The sequence below is a fragment of the Protopterus annectens genome, chromosome 8.part0, assembly GCF_019279795.1.
Source record: "Protopterus annectens isolate FY-2018-M chromosome 8.part0, PAN1.0, whole genome shotgun sequence".
Taxonomy (NCBI): Eukaryota; Metazoa; Chordata; order Ceratodontiformes; family Protopteridae; genus Protopterus; species Protopterus annectens.
In genome coordinates, this window is record NC_056741.1 from 275310312 (window position 1) to 275325896 (window position 15585).

At 40.3% G+C, this 15585-nt stretch overlaps 1 protein-coding gene across 1 annotated transcript in view; it reads right to left on the bottom strand.

The window, feature by feature from the left end:
• Positions 1 to 553: 553 nt before the first annotated feature.
• Positions 554 to 15585, bottom strand: part of LOC122808749 (ras-related protein Rab-25-like) — a 334101-nt gene continuing 319069 nt past the window's right edge. Inside the window, exon 5 of the mRNA XM_044079766.1 lies at positions 554 to 5439. Within this exon, the coding sequence (XP_043935701.1) occupies positions 5309 to 5439 (131 nt within the window). The 3' untranslated portion in view covers positions 554 to 5308. The remainder of the gene's footprint in view (positions 5440 to 15585) is intronic.

The following is a 15585-nucleotide window of genomic DNA, read 5'->3' on the forward strand; positions in this document are numbered from 1 at the left end:
AATGCCTTTGTATAATGGTGCCATGGTGTTCTTCTGGGTTGTTTCCACATTCTTCCACTGATGTACTGTGCATGTGTACAGGACTTACTTCCCATGCTTACCCAGTGCATCAGTGCTTGGGAAAGCAAGCAACAGAGAAAGGAAGATCTCTGTTGCTTTTTTTTTTTTAATGTGAAATCTGGACAGTTTAGAGGTACGAGGGAGACAGGGCAAAAATACAAGAAAATAAGGTATGTTTCTGTAGTTTGCATAATGTACCTGATTTTCCTTGTATTTTCTCTTCCCTTCATATGTACCTCTTGACCTCTTTGCTCAGTAAAACTGAAAACCCTTAAATAAGGGGGACAAAGGTCCCTATTATAAATGTTGCTCTTATAAACTTAGAACGCTGCTAGAATAACAGGATTTATGCTATCAGGCATTGAGTTCTATAGCATGTATTAAATGAAGAAAGTTTGGTCAGACTTCAGCAGCTGGACTTTTTCTATTGGTATATGCTTGATTTTACAATGGGCATGCTGGTTGGGCTGACCAATCAGTGTGCACGTTTTTGCATACTAAAGAGCTACCATTGCATAACTATAACTGTAACACATGATGTCATGTCAAGGGTCACTGTGGCATACAACATACTTAGGTCTTGAATAACACTCACACAGGTATGACCCTGTTGTCTAAAGAAGATAAAATGTGTTCTGATAAGCTGAGCATGTCAGGTTGTTTCTTAGCCATGTAGTCACCTGACATACTCAGCTTATCAGAAACTTGATTTAAGCCACATGTTCCAACCCCCCTCCTCCATCTCTGACATTATTGCTTCCTTTAACGTCTTATACCCTGATTGGCTTGCTTCACAAAATGTGGAAGGGAACTTTTCATTACATGACCCCTGATCTTATATCCTTCTACTTGAAATGTTAATGAACTTGACTGGCATTTCATCTGTAATTATCACTCTCCAGAACAGAATCTGTCCTTGTTTTGACACTATGCACTGTAAAAATTATTACATGAACCGATACTAATAGGAATGTAGCATACCTCTCAACTTCTTAACTCAAGAAATTTCGACAAAACCTAACATAATGGGTGGACAAAGGGCCAAAAATATGAACAGATTTTAAATATTGCTCTTATAAACTTACAAAGTTGCTGCAATAACAGGAATTAACAAGATTTGTATTGGCATCTATTTTTCTGAAGGATATTAAGTCTGAAACTCAAATGTATGCCATTATTTACTGACTTCAGTCCTCAATGATTTGTCAGAAAACTACAAGTTTTATTAGGAACAGACCAAAAATATGAGACAAAAAGTTGAACATTCTGTGAAAATCTGGACAGTTGACAGGTATGTAATCCAGTTCATTGAGTAAGACTGGTGATGTTGGGAAACTTACTTTCTCTAATGTTAATAGATAAATCTACACATCCTTGCGTAAGAAAGTAAGCCATGTACATAACATCCAATGCATTCTTACACAGCAAACCAAGCACCGGAGAGTCCTGCAAAATTTTACAGCTTGACCAATCACTTTTCTGAAAGGAATAGTTGTTACATTGAGATTTGGCTCAAGACTAAATCTAAACCAAAGCTTCCCTGACTGAGAATCAAATCCAGGCTGCAGCAGTAAGAGTGCTGAAACCTAACCACTAGACCACCAGGGACTCCCCAGATGCCGGCTTATGCTGTCTGTGCTTTCCATGACCATTCTTCTCAGTTTTCTTTTAAATGACAGGTTTACAAGATGACCAGCTCCCTTTCCTGTAGCACTAGATGTTGATTTCCTGCCTGTAAGATGGAGTAACCATCAGGGAGGTCAGGTTGCAGGTGTGGAAATTATCCAGCATTGGGAATCCTGCTGCAGGTGGCCTGCATCCCAGGTTTTTAAAATACTTTACTAACCATATTATGTGCTGATTAGTTTAAATCTCATTATTCATATCATCCAATGTTCCTGAATTTGAAATTGGAGACGGTGATACTTACTCTAAGCAACAAAAACAAACAGCCAGAGACTGCTGATAATTACTGTTCCATCCCTTAGCTACCTATACTGACTAAAGTAACTGAAAGGAAAGTCCTCATTATACTTAGTGAGTTCTTCCCTGATTGTGGTGTCCTCTCACCCCGGTTACAGCACCATGACAGTCAACTTAATGAAAAAGGCTCAGCTGTTAGGAATGTGGATACTGTTCTCCTTGTCAGATATTTTATATTTGAGTTTTGATTTGGCTGTCCATGATGTACAGTACAGAGCAGTACACTAACCATTTTGAACTCCACCCTCTTGACCTTTGCCTGGTTCTGAAGCTGTCTGGGTGACGGGTCTTTGAAAGACAAATTTAAAGGCCTGTTGTCACTGCTCCCATTCCTCATGCTTGTGATAATTGTCATTTTCACACTGCTCATAAATAAGCACTGTTGAGAGAACTGTGGTTTTAATGACATTCTTTTGGTCTTGATTTTCTCTCCCAGATTCCCATCTGACATTGCTGGTGCACCAAGGGATTTTGTTCACGTTTAGTTTTTAGTTCACATAAAAAGGCTGCTTGCTAGGTGTACCTGCTCTGTTACAGACTTTGTTATGTAACCTGCACAAAAATATATACTTTTCTAGCAGATAAAGACTTTTCTTCCCTACTTAGTTCTCACTTTTTGGGTAAGCTTCACATCCGACTAAGCCCACTATAGAAACAGTGGGGATCATGGTCTGGTGTGAAGTTGCATCCTTAAAAGCCACATGCCATGTCCACATAGGGCTGCTGATAGAAGGATATATGTGCAATGCTGCAGTGATCCCTTAACTGGCAGCTGGGAGTACATTCCTGTCAGAGGGGCAAGATGCACACCTGAAGGCTTAAATTCATTCCCTGCTGTAGGGAGAAAAAAGGACAGGTGAACAAAACCATAATCAACAGACCCATTTTACCCATTTGTACTTGAGGTCAAAATGTCACATCAACATTAGTCAATATGACCAAATGACCTAGAGCCAATCTTTATACTTCTGAGTGACTAGCTCTGACCAAACGAATACTATGAAAACTGGCTGTATAATAGTAAACTGATATCCTTGACCAAATCAATACCATGAAAACTGGATGTATAATTGTACAATAATAACTGGTCTGCATTTATGTCAAAATCCTCTGTCTTTGCCACCATCTGTTACAATGTGCACATCATATCGTTGAGTAGAAAACAGATGACATTTATTCTTTAATGTGTTTATTTGGAGTCTGATGTGCCATCTTATTTCCATTTGGATTACCAAGTTCCAGAGGACAGATTAGTACAATTGGTGACAAGCTGCTCAACCTATTATGGCCCCAGAGTTACAGTTTTAATTTAGTCAGGATTAAGCATGATTTCCTGGTCCCTTAGTTAATTCTGTACCTACTAGACTCGCTTTCTCCACAGACATTAACACTGCGCATCATAATGGCATAACAGCTCAACAGAAAGTCCTTGTTTATCTAGACCAAGCTTCTTTAGGCATGTGAAGAAAGAAAGGATGGAAAGTGACAAAAGTCCTGCATCTTCGTAATTCGATGGATACATTCTTCTAAGCCTTGAAGTCATGCAGAGGAGACTTGCTACACAACATTACCCCTAAACAGGATATGACCAACATTGTTAATTTAATATTACTTGCTGTCCGTGATATAGTTTATTCAAGTTTGCATACTAATATGCCTTCTTTAATATTACATTTCCTCAAAAATTATGTCAGTTTTGCCCAGGTGACTGGGGTTTGATTAATGATTTGGGCATCTGAGGCTCTGGAAGGGAGAGTTAGGTATGCCTATCCTCAGGGGGGATGCATTAATTGAAGTTTTCCCTGAAGGAAGGTATGGTCCATGGAGAAGATTGGCCTTGGATGGAATAGATGAATAATAGATGAATGCAGGGGAGCAGGGAAGCGAGGGTAGGTCATTAAATTAAAAATCTTCTCTGGCAGAAACAGTCCCTGGCATGATCCCTCAGGATACCCTTAAGATCCAAGCCAGCTCCAGTCCTGAGTCAAAGTCTGCAGGTGAAAAGAGGAGCTGGTAGACCCATTGATGATGGACAAGGAGCACTGGAACATCTGGAAAGTATGAACCAAAACAGGTGGAATTACTGTCAACGTTTTTCAGTAAAAATGCATAGTAGAAGTTTATCTAGTGTTATAAAGTGTGAGTGTGTGTTGTGGAGTGATATTGAATGGCTGATTTAAAGCTGCCCTTCAAGATGAGGGGTATGGGCTTTTCTGCAGCACGTCTATTCCCTAGTGGACACTGGAGGGACAACACACCCAGTGAAACAACAGAAAGTGCACCTGATTGTTATGCTAAGGCAGGGAGCAGGTGAGTAGAGATATACCCAAGTCATTGCTTTGCATGCTGGAAATGGAATTGCATTAGGAAATATACCAACTTCAATCAGTATAATACATCCATAACATAAATATAGAGGGGCTAGACAACAGGATGTAATGATGGGACTACTTGGATATGTGCTAGTGGCTATACTGTGTCCTAAATTCAGTCATAGCATATGAAACCAAAATAAAAAAATAGATACTAAGAAAGCTAATTTTGCTTTTTCAGTTTCCCTTTTGTTTGCTGTGATGTAATTTACTCAGAAAAATGTTTTCTTTTGGCATTTAAACACGTTCTTGTTTTGTTTTCTATAAAGTGTGATTAATGTGGACAAGATACATAACAGAACAGAACCATAGTAGTGATAAAAGATCAAGTAAAAGAAAAACATTATTAGCAAAAATTAAATTTAAAATCACAGATCCATTTATAAACACACATGCACACACTTTTAAATGCATCACTCTGCTAAAAGGAGTGACATTTGCACATACGTCTTTGTGCCATTTCTGAATTCCTCCATTCAGCTTCTTACAGGGTGGTTAAAAGAACAGCAGAATCTGCACCCCCTTAAATTAGTTATAAAACAAAATGGTACAAATATTTCATCATCTTCACCCATATTTAGATTACCGTCTTCATATTCTAAGATATTCTGTGACTGCATAAAAACAACAATCCACCAATTGCATAGATGGAAAAGAAGTTAGCCCACAGTGACATGAACATACAGTTTTTCAATACTGAAGAGTACAACACCATTGTTTTTGAAAACTTGCATATAAATTTCTTTCTGTATCCCCATCCCAAACAAGGCACCCATCCCCACTACTGGGCTCTTCAGAATGTAGTGCTGTTGGCTTTAAAGGCTTCTTTTCGGTCATGCTGACCAGTCTGTTTCAGTTTCTGTCTCTGTTTTCTCTTGATCTTTGAAGAGGCCTTACAGATTAACACAACAGGACTTCTTCTCTTCAGTCTGACCGTTCTGTGACCCTGGATTAGCTGCTGGGTCTATTGAGAAACCCCCTTTTTTGTTGGTCATGTCTGTGCTGGTTACCCTTTTGTAAATTTCTACAGTAAGAGAGAGAGAGAGAGAGAGAAAAAAAAAGAAGTAAATTAAAAAACCTTGAAAATTTGAGAATATTTATGTATTTTAACACGAAATTCCACTTTTGTGAGTAATGACTTAAGCTAACATTCATTTAAAATGGTGTTAGTATAGACACACTTTGGATATTCAAATATGCAAAGTCAATGGAAATTGCTCTGTAGGGTTCTTGTTTGGATAGTATACTGTACATGCATTCTGCAACTGCTTCTCTCTGTTCGTAGTGATGACCCTAGAGACTTCTGTCATTATACAGGTATGCTCTTGGATAAAATGTTCACCCTGCAGTAATGAAGTTCAGTTTAAAAGATGCCTACTGTTACAGTGCAGAAAATTAGCACACAAAAGATGGCAACAGCATAAGACACTCAGTCCATCAAAGCTGTCAAGAGTACCAGAGCTGTCTCCCACACCTTTGTTTTTTCATTTTCTTGTTCGGTTTAAATATGGTAAAATTCTCACAGTTGCAGGCTGAGTTTTTAAAATAACCAGCTTCTGTCAAAGGCACCCTAAACTAAGAGGATATTGTCTTGGCCTAGATCTGCACTGAATTATAAATTAAAAGATTACCATTACCTCCTTAATAAACACAGAAACTGCCTTTGAGTTTAAGTACTCAGTCATCAGCTTGCATTCCTCTTTTGACTTCAGTTATTTTATTCATTTCATAAATAATGAAAGCTATATATCTCATGAATGGCATATCTTGTTGTTCTCCTTTGTCTACACAAGCTACAATTATGGCTGTCACTTGTGGAAGTCTCTTACCTGTTTTATTCCACATGAAATTGTCCTACGCTAAATCATCTCTTCATACCTGGGACAGCTCCTACAGTAATATCTGGAAATCTGTTTTAACAAAACCTCATCTTACCTACACACTGAGTTTTATGCACTTCGGTTGAATGCCTTCTCCCATGTTCAGTAAAGAAATATGAGAGAGTATCCTTAAACTAAAGCACCTTCTGGAGCAATGGTGCTACTCTGAAGACACAATGAACACATATGTGCAAAAATCAGACTTATCCTCACAATTTTTTTTATTTTGTCTTCTTTTAGGACAATTTCATGTTGCTTATTTTCCAGAAAGAGCCTCAGTTTTGGACCTCTAGCCTTTTTGTTGAATTGGAGTTATACCATTTTTCTTTTAACATTTCATTAAATCTTTCCACTGGCAGAGTTCCTCTTGTAATTATAGTAAGATAAATTGAATAAGTACCTAGTATTCTTCTCTCTTAACTTCTTTAATACTTCTGTTGCCTTTACTTTTTTGTATTTCTGTTTTTATAGTACTTTTAATTGCATCTGACCGTAAGTCCTCCACCTCACCCAGAGATATCCATTTAATGAGAGTGATAGAAATGGATGGGACAGATGACAGTCATATCTATGGATGGTAGGTATCCTTCTGTTTTTAAGTCTTAAACTACCTGTGTACATAAACATGCAATGTCACCACAAGAAGCATGCATTTGTGTTTCAATCTGTATTAGGCTATCATTCCATGTACAGTTATATAAATCCTGGTACAGCTAGTTCATAGGTTGGTACTAGGCTATCGGCCCTAGAGCCTATACAAGCCTAGCCATAACAATTCCCTGGCTATTTCTTCCCACACTATTTACTTCCCTGGACCCCTGTCTAGCAGGGTGACTGACATGATCCCCGGGGTGAATTTCCTTTCTCCCATCCAATCATCAAGATTCCTTTTGAAGAGGGCCAAAGAGGCACTTTGCTTGACACGTATGGGCAGTCTCTTCCAGAGTCTGGGGAGTCTCTGGGTCAGGAACCTATCCCTCCAGCATGTTTTGTTTATTGTGATGACAAGATTTAGATTCCAGGAATGTGTGGCTCTGAGGGATTGGGATTTCTGTAAGTGTAGCATGTCCAACAGCTCTGGGTTTGACATGGCCTTGTATGTTAAGCAGAGATCGCCTCGGAGTAGACGATATGCAACAGAGTATAGCTGGAGTTTTTAAGGCGGTCAGCATAGGGCATCTGCTTTAGGCCTGTGATTCTTTTAGTGAGGTATTTCTGCGGCCTTTCCAGTTGTTGCAGATGTCTTGAGAGTTACATATCAAATGGGGCATTGTATTCTACAATGGGACTAATGAGGGATGAGTACAGTGGGACAATGATCTCCTTTTTTCTGGATGAAAAGCCCTTAGTGATGAGGTGTGCCACATAGAAGGATTTCCTGACTGTGGCGATGTGGTTATTGAAGGTGAGACCACTGTCCACCTGTGTCCCTAAGTCTCGTATCACACTTTTGGTGTTTAGTGTACTGCCACCTATGTGATAATTCATGGGTACATGTTTTTTTCCCAAAAGGGATAACTATACATTTATTGGCATTGAGCTTGAGCCCATGGCTCTAGCACCAAGCATCTGTTGCTGTAAGGCCCTTTTGTGGAGTATCCACATCATTTGGGGATTCAATAATGGTTCCCAGTTTGCAGTCATCTGTGAACTTTGTTAGCCAGAGTCCCTTTGTGTTGGCCTGTACTTCAGAGAAGTAGATGCCAAACAAGAGAGGTCCCAGGACTGAACCCTGAGGTACTTCACTTGTCAGTTGTCTGGAGCTGGATTTGGAGTCAGCTACTTTTACAGTATAGGTTCTGTCAGTAAGCCATTTGGCAACCCACCGAGTGACATAGGGATTAATGCCCAGCTTAGTAAGTTTATCTATGATTCCAGAGTGGGGGATGGTGTCAAAGGCCTTGAGGCGAGGTCCAGATAGGCTGTGTGGACTGCCTTACCCTCGTTCATGGCTCTGGAGACTGATTCGAAGAAGTCAATAAGGTTCAGGAGACAAGATCGGCCCTTCATGAACCCAAACTGGGTGGGGTCCAGTGTTTTAAGGTTGCCAATGCCTTTGTTTATAAGTTCCATGATAATACGTTCCATGGCCTTGCAGATCAGGCTCGTCAGACTGATGGGGCGGTAGTTCCCACGATCCAAGGTGGATCTCCACTTGTGGAGTGGGATAACTGTAGCTGTGCACCACTCAGTGGGCACGAAGCCTGAGGTGAGGGTATGATTAAACATGACACTTAGGTGAGGTGCCAGTTCATTTTGTAGTTCATGTAGTACACAGCCCGGGATGTCATCTGGTCCCATGGATGCTGTATTCTTAGCTTTGGAGAGTGCGTATTTTACCTGTGTGGCTGTTATTACCGGAATTTGGCAATCTTCCAGTATTGAGATGGGCCATTTAAGGGGTGAGAGGGGGGTGAAGTTGGCACTGAATTGATCTGCCAGGATATTGGCAATATCCTTGGGATCAGTATATTTAATGCCATTCTGCTGTAGCTCAGAGCAGATCTGAGCATTGCCATTTAGATTCTTGACATAGTTGTAGAATGCCTTGTGGTTGTCTTTGGATTCGTTGGCAATTTTATTATTTTTATAGTGATCTCCAAGTTTCTTGCAGGAAGTGAGCATCTCAGTGGTAGTTCACCCCATCCCAAGAACAGTAGACCTCATGTTCACAGGTTGACACTAGGCACGCTGTCACCAAGACAAATAAACCCACTTAAATACTATGAAACTGATAATATTCACTCCCTTTTTCTGGAATAGCTATGCAGGATAACCAACAGGAGAAGTTTTGGCTACCCATTCAACTACAGAGAGTAACTTTGAATATAGCTAGAGTAATGCATTTGTTTAATATGTAGAGGCAGCTTGCTCTATATGGATGAAATATATTGGGATGGGTATGTATCCTGCCAATGAGCTTTATTTATTTGTTGATGTAGACTGAGATCCTTGGTATGGCTGTTTGAGGAGTAGTTTGTTATGTGGAGGTACAAGATGTTGAACAGGGCCGGGTCTTTCATAGCTCAAAAAGCAAAGGTTACTGCAAAGGAGATGGTAGGGGGCCTAGTAAAGGAAGAGGTCTGTCAGTCTATATGGACAACTAAATAACTGGAGAAAAGTGACCCTTTAAGTTAAAAATTTCTGAGTCCCCTCAATATGAACAATGTACTTTAGAAAGTCACATGCCAAAAAGAACCATTACATTCAGTGATGGGCAAGGGGTGATTACAAGGGGGAGATAAAAAGGCTTCTTTAGTTGTAGAGGACATGACTTTGAAAATTAATTAGTTGTGCCAAACAGAATGGTTTCTAAACTGTTTTGTAGATATGATAGTTAACCCGATAGAGAGTTAACAACAGAGGAGCCAAGTTTCTAATGGCAGTATAATTTTGAAGGGGATGGGTGTGCCATTTATATGAGAAAATGTAGAGAAGGAAATTTTTATTTAGCAAAGAGAACCACACATTTCTCAACATTTAGCTTAATACCCTTGCTAATACTCCAACACCTGGCACAGTCATACCCTTGCAGGAAGTGAGCTGATAACCTTGCCATGTTCATAGGTTAGTACTAGGCTAAGTGCCCTTGTGGGCCATTTTAAGCCTAGCCAATTACCCCATGTGAGAATCAAACCCTGCACCTTGTGTCTGTAAGGTAAATACCTTAACCATTATGCCAACCTCCCACCCCCTTGTAGTCATCAGCAATCTTAGATAACCACAAGCCTGGAATATTAGACTGGATATCAGAGAAATACATGCAGAAAAAGAGACCGCTAAATAATGAGCCTTGTGGGATATTTTAGTAACATTTTTATATTTTGAGGAAACTCCTGCAACTTTCACTCCATGAATTCTGTAAGCCAAGCAGTTAGCTATGCATTGCACAATGCAGGGGTACACATTACATTTAGTAAGTGTATCAATAATACTTGCATGGAGGATTGTACTGAAGGTTTTATTATTATTAGGACAGACACAGCAAAGTGAACTTTTCAAAGAGGTTTATAAGGTTAAGCAGACAGGATCTGCCATTGGCAAACCGAAACTGGTTTGGGTCAGGGCCCAGGAGGTTTCTTATTTCTGTATCAATTATGTTGAAGATTATGTGGTCTACACCCTTAGATATTAGACTGGTGGCTGATAACACTTATGGGACAATAAGTACCTAGATCAGAGGTAAGATCACCTTCATGTAATGAGATTAAAGTAGTAGCTGTGCAAGCATCAGGTGCATTACCTGTGGAGAGTCTGATATTAAAAGCTATTCTTAGCAATGGTAAGTAGGCATCCCTTTAATTTATCATGGCCCATGCAAGCAGCGCTTTTCACAGGACAAGGTTGAAAGAATGTGGTCTAAGATAATTTTAGGGAAGGAGGTCTGGGAATGGGGAATAAAAGAGTGAGTGTCTGTGGTAAAGTTAGAGCTAAATTTATCTGCTAGGATATTGACTATCTCCTTGGGACCCAAATAATATTAGTGTAAGCAAGCTTAAAGTGTATTTATATATTTCTTTTTAGCTTCCACACATAGCTGAAAATGGATTTATAGTTAAGTTTTTGTAACTACAGTGAGTTCATATTCAGCTTCACACTTTCTAATGGCACATTTAAGATTTTGTGTGGATAGCTTTAACAATTTTCTTTTCTTGTTTTTTTTTGTGTTTTTTTTTTTTTTTTGTTTGGTTTTTTTGAGGTGGGGAAATGGAGATTTAATGTACGAACTAATTATTTTCTTTATTCTTTAAACAATTTGCTAATACAAGTATTCCACCATAAAGTTGTGTTCTTATTTCCCGGTATATTTGGAGCAGATCCAGATAGACTTCACAATGCAAGTATTTACTTGTAAATAGAAAATGAAAATGTAGAAAAGGACAACTAGGGCAGGAATCAGCATGTAGAAGGTTACTATAGAATTTATTATAATCACCTATGAGTTTCAATAGACTCGCTTTTGGCAATCCCTAAAAGATTGAGATAACAATAGTGAGGCTATTGGAGTCTCTAATGGGTAACTTGACAATGTGTTCAAGAAAGTTGCTATTAACAATGTCTGTGAAGCATCGGGCATATTTGTTATTGATGTTACAGATTGGCCATTTGGATAGTTGGGTAGTTAAAATCACCTAGGAGATGAGAGTTGGAATGGGTAACAGTTTTATCTAAAACATTTAGGCAATTGTTGTGGTCAGTAGGAGATATGGAAGATGATCTATAGCTAGTAATGTTGTAATATTTATTCAGTGCACCTTGATTGTCTCATCTTTCCTCCCTGAAAACCCCAAGGACTCAAAGACACTAATCAGTCCTTAATTATTATAGGTGTAAGAAGATGACTTCATTTAAAGGGGTTTCCAACAAATTTAACTTTTCTGATGTGTACTTTACAATCCTGGGTTCCTTTTCCTCCTCTTACTTCTTTTTGAAGAAATACCATGGACATAAGAAACCCTTGACCTTTTCTAAAAACACTTATTTACTCCTTTTGTTCCCTGAATAGACAGAGACACTTTATTACATATAAAATGAATTGCATATGGATAGGCCAGTGATGTGCTTGTATCCACGTCATTTCTAGCAATCCTTGTAACAGACACACCTGAGGACTCATAAAGAACTTTAGTGCTTATGTTAAGGGCTGCTATAAAAAGGCCAAATTTCTATGACGTGGAGATTTTCCATTCGGAGATACATTAGCTGCAATGACATGTCTCTGAATCACCATTAACTACCATAAGTCCAGATCAACACTTTCCTGCAGTAGATAACAGTGATGGCTACATTGGGTTAATACTGGAATCCCAGTCACTACTCCACATACACACACACCACATAGTTCATACCCATCTCTGCTGTCAGAACATTTACAATATCTCCTTTATCACTGCCCTGGCAGTTCATGAATGATTGCAGTCAGTCCTTAATCACAGGGATTTCAGTTTTACAATTCATATCCTTCAGTAAATGCATTTTAATACAAAAGCTGTTATCCTAGCAACTCTCTACATTTGTAAAGGGAACACTTAAAATCCATTAATAATGTTGTCCTACCATTACTTTTGTATAGCATTGTGAGGTACAGATATATACTTAATGCATCCTGTCCCTCTCCCTCATAAGTCACAAACTGTTGCAGGCATCGCGTGATGCCTGAGATCCTCAGTATATGTTAAAAAAACACTGCTGTACTAACTTATTAGCTTAGCTGGTTAGTGCTGGGGTTAATGGTATAGGGTTCAAGTTGCTTTCCTTTCCCATGTGCATTAGATTTTTTTCTTACTTATTTACTTTTAACATGATAGCCCTGGTGTCTAGTAGTGACTCAGATGACTAATATCCTCTTTGGGAGATGGGAGGGTACAGAGTTGGAATCTCTTTTAGTACCTTTTAAGGTATGCTACTTATCTCTGGTGTCTAGTGGTGACTCAGACTACTAATCCTCTTTGGGATGTGGGAGGGTACAGGGTTGGAATCCCTTTTGGTACCTCTTAAGGCACATTACTTATCTCTGGTGTCTAGTGATTCCCACAACACATTTTTTAAATATGTGCCTTTAAGGCACACCATACATACATATCCCTTGTGTCTAGTGGCACCCCCCGACCCACATCTTCTGAGTTATCCCTGGCATATAGTGGTTTCCTCATCCCCATTATGTTTACATGCCTTTAAGGCACAAGATATAAAGGCGTTTCCCCTGATGTCAGGTTTTCCCCCAACCTACATCATGTTTAAGTGCCTTTCAGGTATGTTATGCAGAGTAAGCTGTGGTGTCTAGTGCCCCCCCCCCAAACTTGACCCCTACTGTGTGTGTCATTAAGGCATCCTACCATTGCCAAGAATTATACCGCAGTACAAGCAGAAAATGATTGACTTCAACAATTGGCTAAATTTCTGGTGTCATTCTTAGGGGATCCAGTATCTGTCTGCTTGGAATGACATGATTGACAGACCTCAATGCTTTGCCAGAGATGGCCTGCATCTATCACCCCTGGGTTTCTGGATACTGGCTAAGGCTCTTGCCACCCCCATAGTGCCTTTTCTAGGCGATGTTCCAAAGACCAAATTACCACCGTTAACAGCTATAAATAAATTCAATCTGAGGGTCATGCTGCTCAACGTTAGAAGTCTAAATCTCAAGATGCACTTGCTCGAAGCACTCCTCAAAATGGAGGACATCAACATTTGTGCTGTAACAGAGACCTGGTTTAAAGCAGCAGAAAGCACCCTACACTACCAGGCTATAACTCATTCCACACCTTTCGGTCCCAGAACATGGACCGAAGCTCCAAAGGCAGTGGTGTCTCTATCTTCATAAAGGATATGCACACCTCCAGACTAGTAGCACAGCATAACACATCTGAGATACTTCAGGTACAACTAACATTGGGTAAGATGGCAATTCAGGTCATAGCCTGCTATAGCTCCCTAACCATGTCCCAAGTTTCTCACTTCACATTCTTAAGCACCCTGGAAACTATTAGGGTCAAACCCAACACTCTCATACTTGGTGACTTCAACTACTCCTCCATCAACTGGGAAAACTACTCATGCACCAATACACTGGCCCAACGCTTCCTGGAATTCATCAATTCCAATGCCCTGGATCAGCTCATTCCTACCCCCACTAGAGGAAGCAACATTCTTGACCTGGTTATTTCTAACATGGGCAACCATTGCTCTACACCAATAATCAATTTCTCCCTGGTTAGATCCGACCACAAACTAATGACCATGGAAATCCACATTTCACCCACACCACCCACAAATGTAACCACCATGAAAACCTTCTCCAAAGCTGACTTTGGGCTCCTAAAAACAGAGGTGGCTAACTTCACTGCACCCATTTCAATGGAAAATAGATGCATGACTGCCAAATCATACACCAATGCACTGTGTGAACATGTACATAAATGCATGGAACTAGCCATACCCAACAGAACCAAGACGCTGTCCTCCAAAAAAAGGGAGCCAATCTGGTGGTCCCCTGTCATGAATAAACTCTACAACAGAAGGAAGAAACTGTTGCAGAAAAAGGTGAAGTCCCAAGACTGGAAAAACTCCCTTACTAGCCTCAACAAAAAGTTGAGATCCCTCATCAAAACCTCTAACGCCAGCTATGAAGGCAGAATTGTGGCAGATACTAAAAACAACCACAAAGCCTTCTATAGTTATATCAAGAATCTCCACTGCAATACCCAGGTATGCTCTGAGTTACTGCACAATGGTACCTCCTATACTGAGCCAACAGATATTGCCAACACACTGGCCGACAGATTCAGTGCCAACTTTACCCCCCCCCCCCGAGGACCAATCACAATACCAGGGGAATGCCAGGCACCCAGCATTACTGCAGTACAGGTTAAAGCTGCATTGCCCAAAGCCAAGAATACAGCTTCCATGGGACCCAACATTATCCCTGGATGTGTTCTACATGAACTACTAAGTGAACTGGCACCACATCTGTGTGCCCTGTTCAATCACAGCCTCACCTCAGGCTTTGTCCCTACTGAATGGCACACTGCTACAGTCATCCCTCTCTATAAAGGGGGAGTGACTACAGACCCGGGGAATTATCGCCCCATTAGCCTGATGAGTCTGATGTGTAAGGCTATGGAGCGCATCATCATGGACCTAATTAACAAGGATATAGGGAATCTCCAAACTCTAGATCCCATGCAGTTTGGTTTTGTAAAAGGCAGATCATGCCTACTCAACCTGATTGACTACTTTGAGTCAAGTCACTAGAGCTGTGGATGAGGGCAAGGCAGTTCATACAGCCTACCTCGATCTGGCCAAGGCCTTTGATACCATTCCCCACTCAGGAGTTATTGATAAACTCACCAAACTAGGCATCAACCCCTATATCACAAGGTGGGTTGCAAATTAGCTCAGAGATAGAACCCATAGTGTGAAAGTAGTGGACTCTAAGTCAGACTACCGACAGTCACGAGTGGAGTCCCACAGGGATCAGTACTGGGTCCTCTCCTGTTTGGCCTCTACTTCTCAGAAGTCCAGGCCAACACGGATGGACTCTGGCTGACCAAGTTCACAGATGACTGCAAGCTGGGAGTCATTATTAACTCCCCAAGTGATGTAGACATCCTACAGAAACGCCTCACTGAGACCAATGACAGATGTTGAAACCATGGCCTTAAGCTTAATGCTAAAAAATGCATTGTCATCCCCTTTGGGAAAAACTCAGTTCCCACTTATTACCACATTGATGGCAGCCCACTGAACACTGAAGGCATTATAAGAGATCTGGGGACACAGGTTGACAG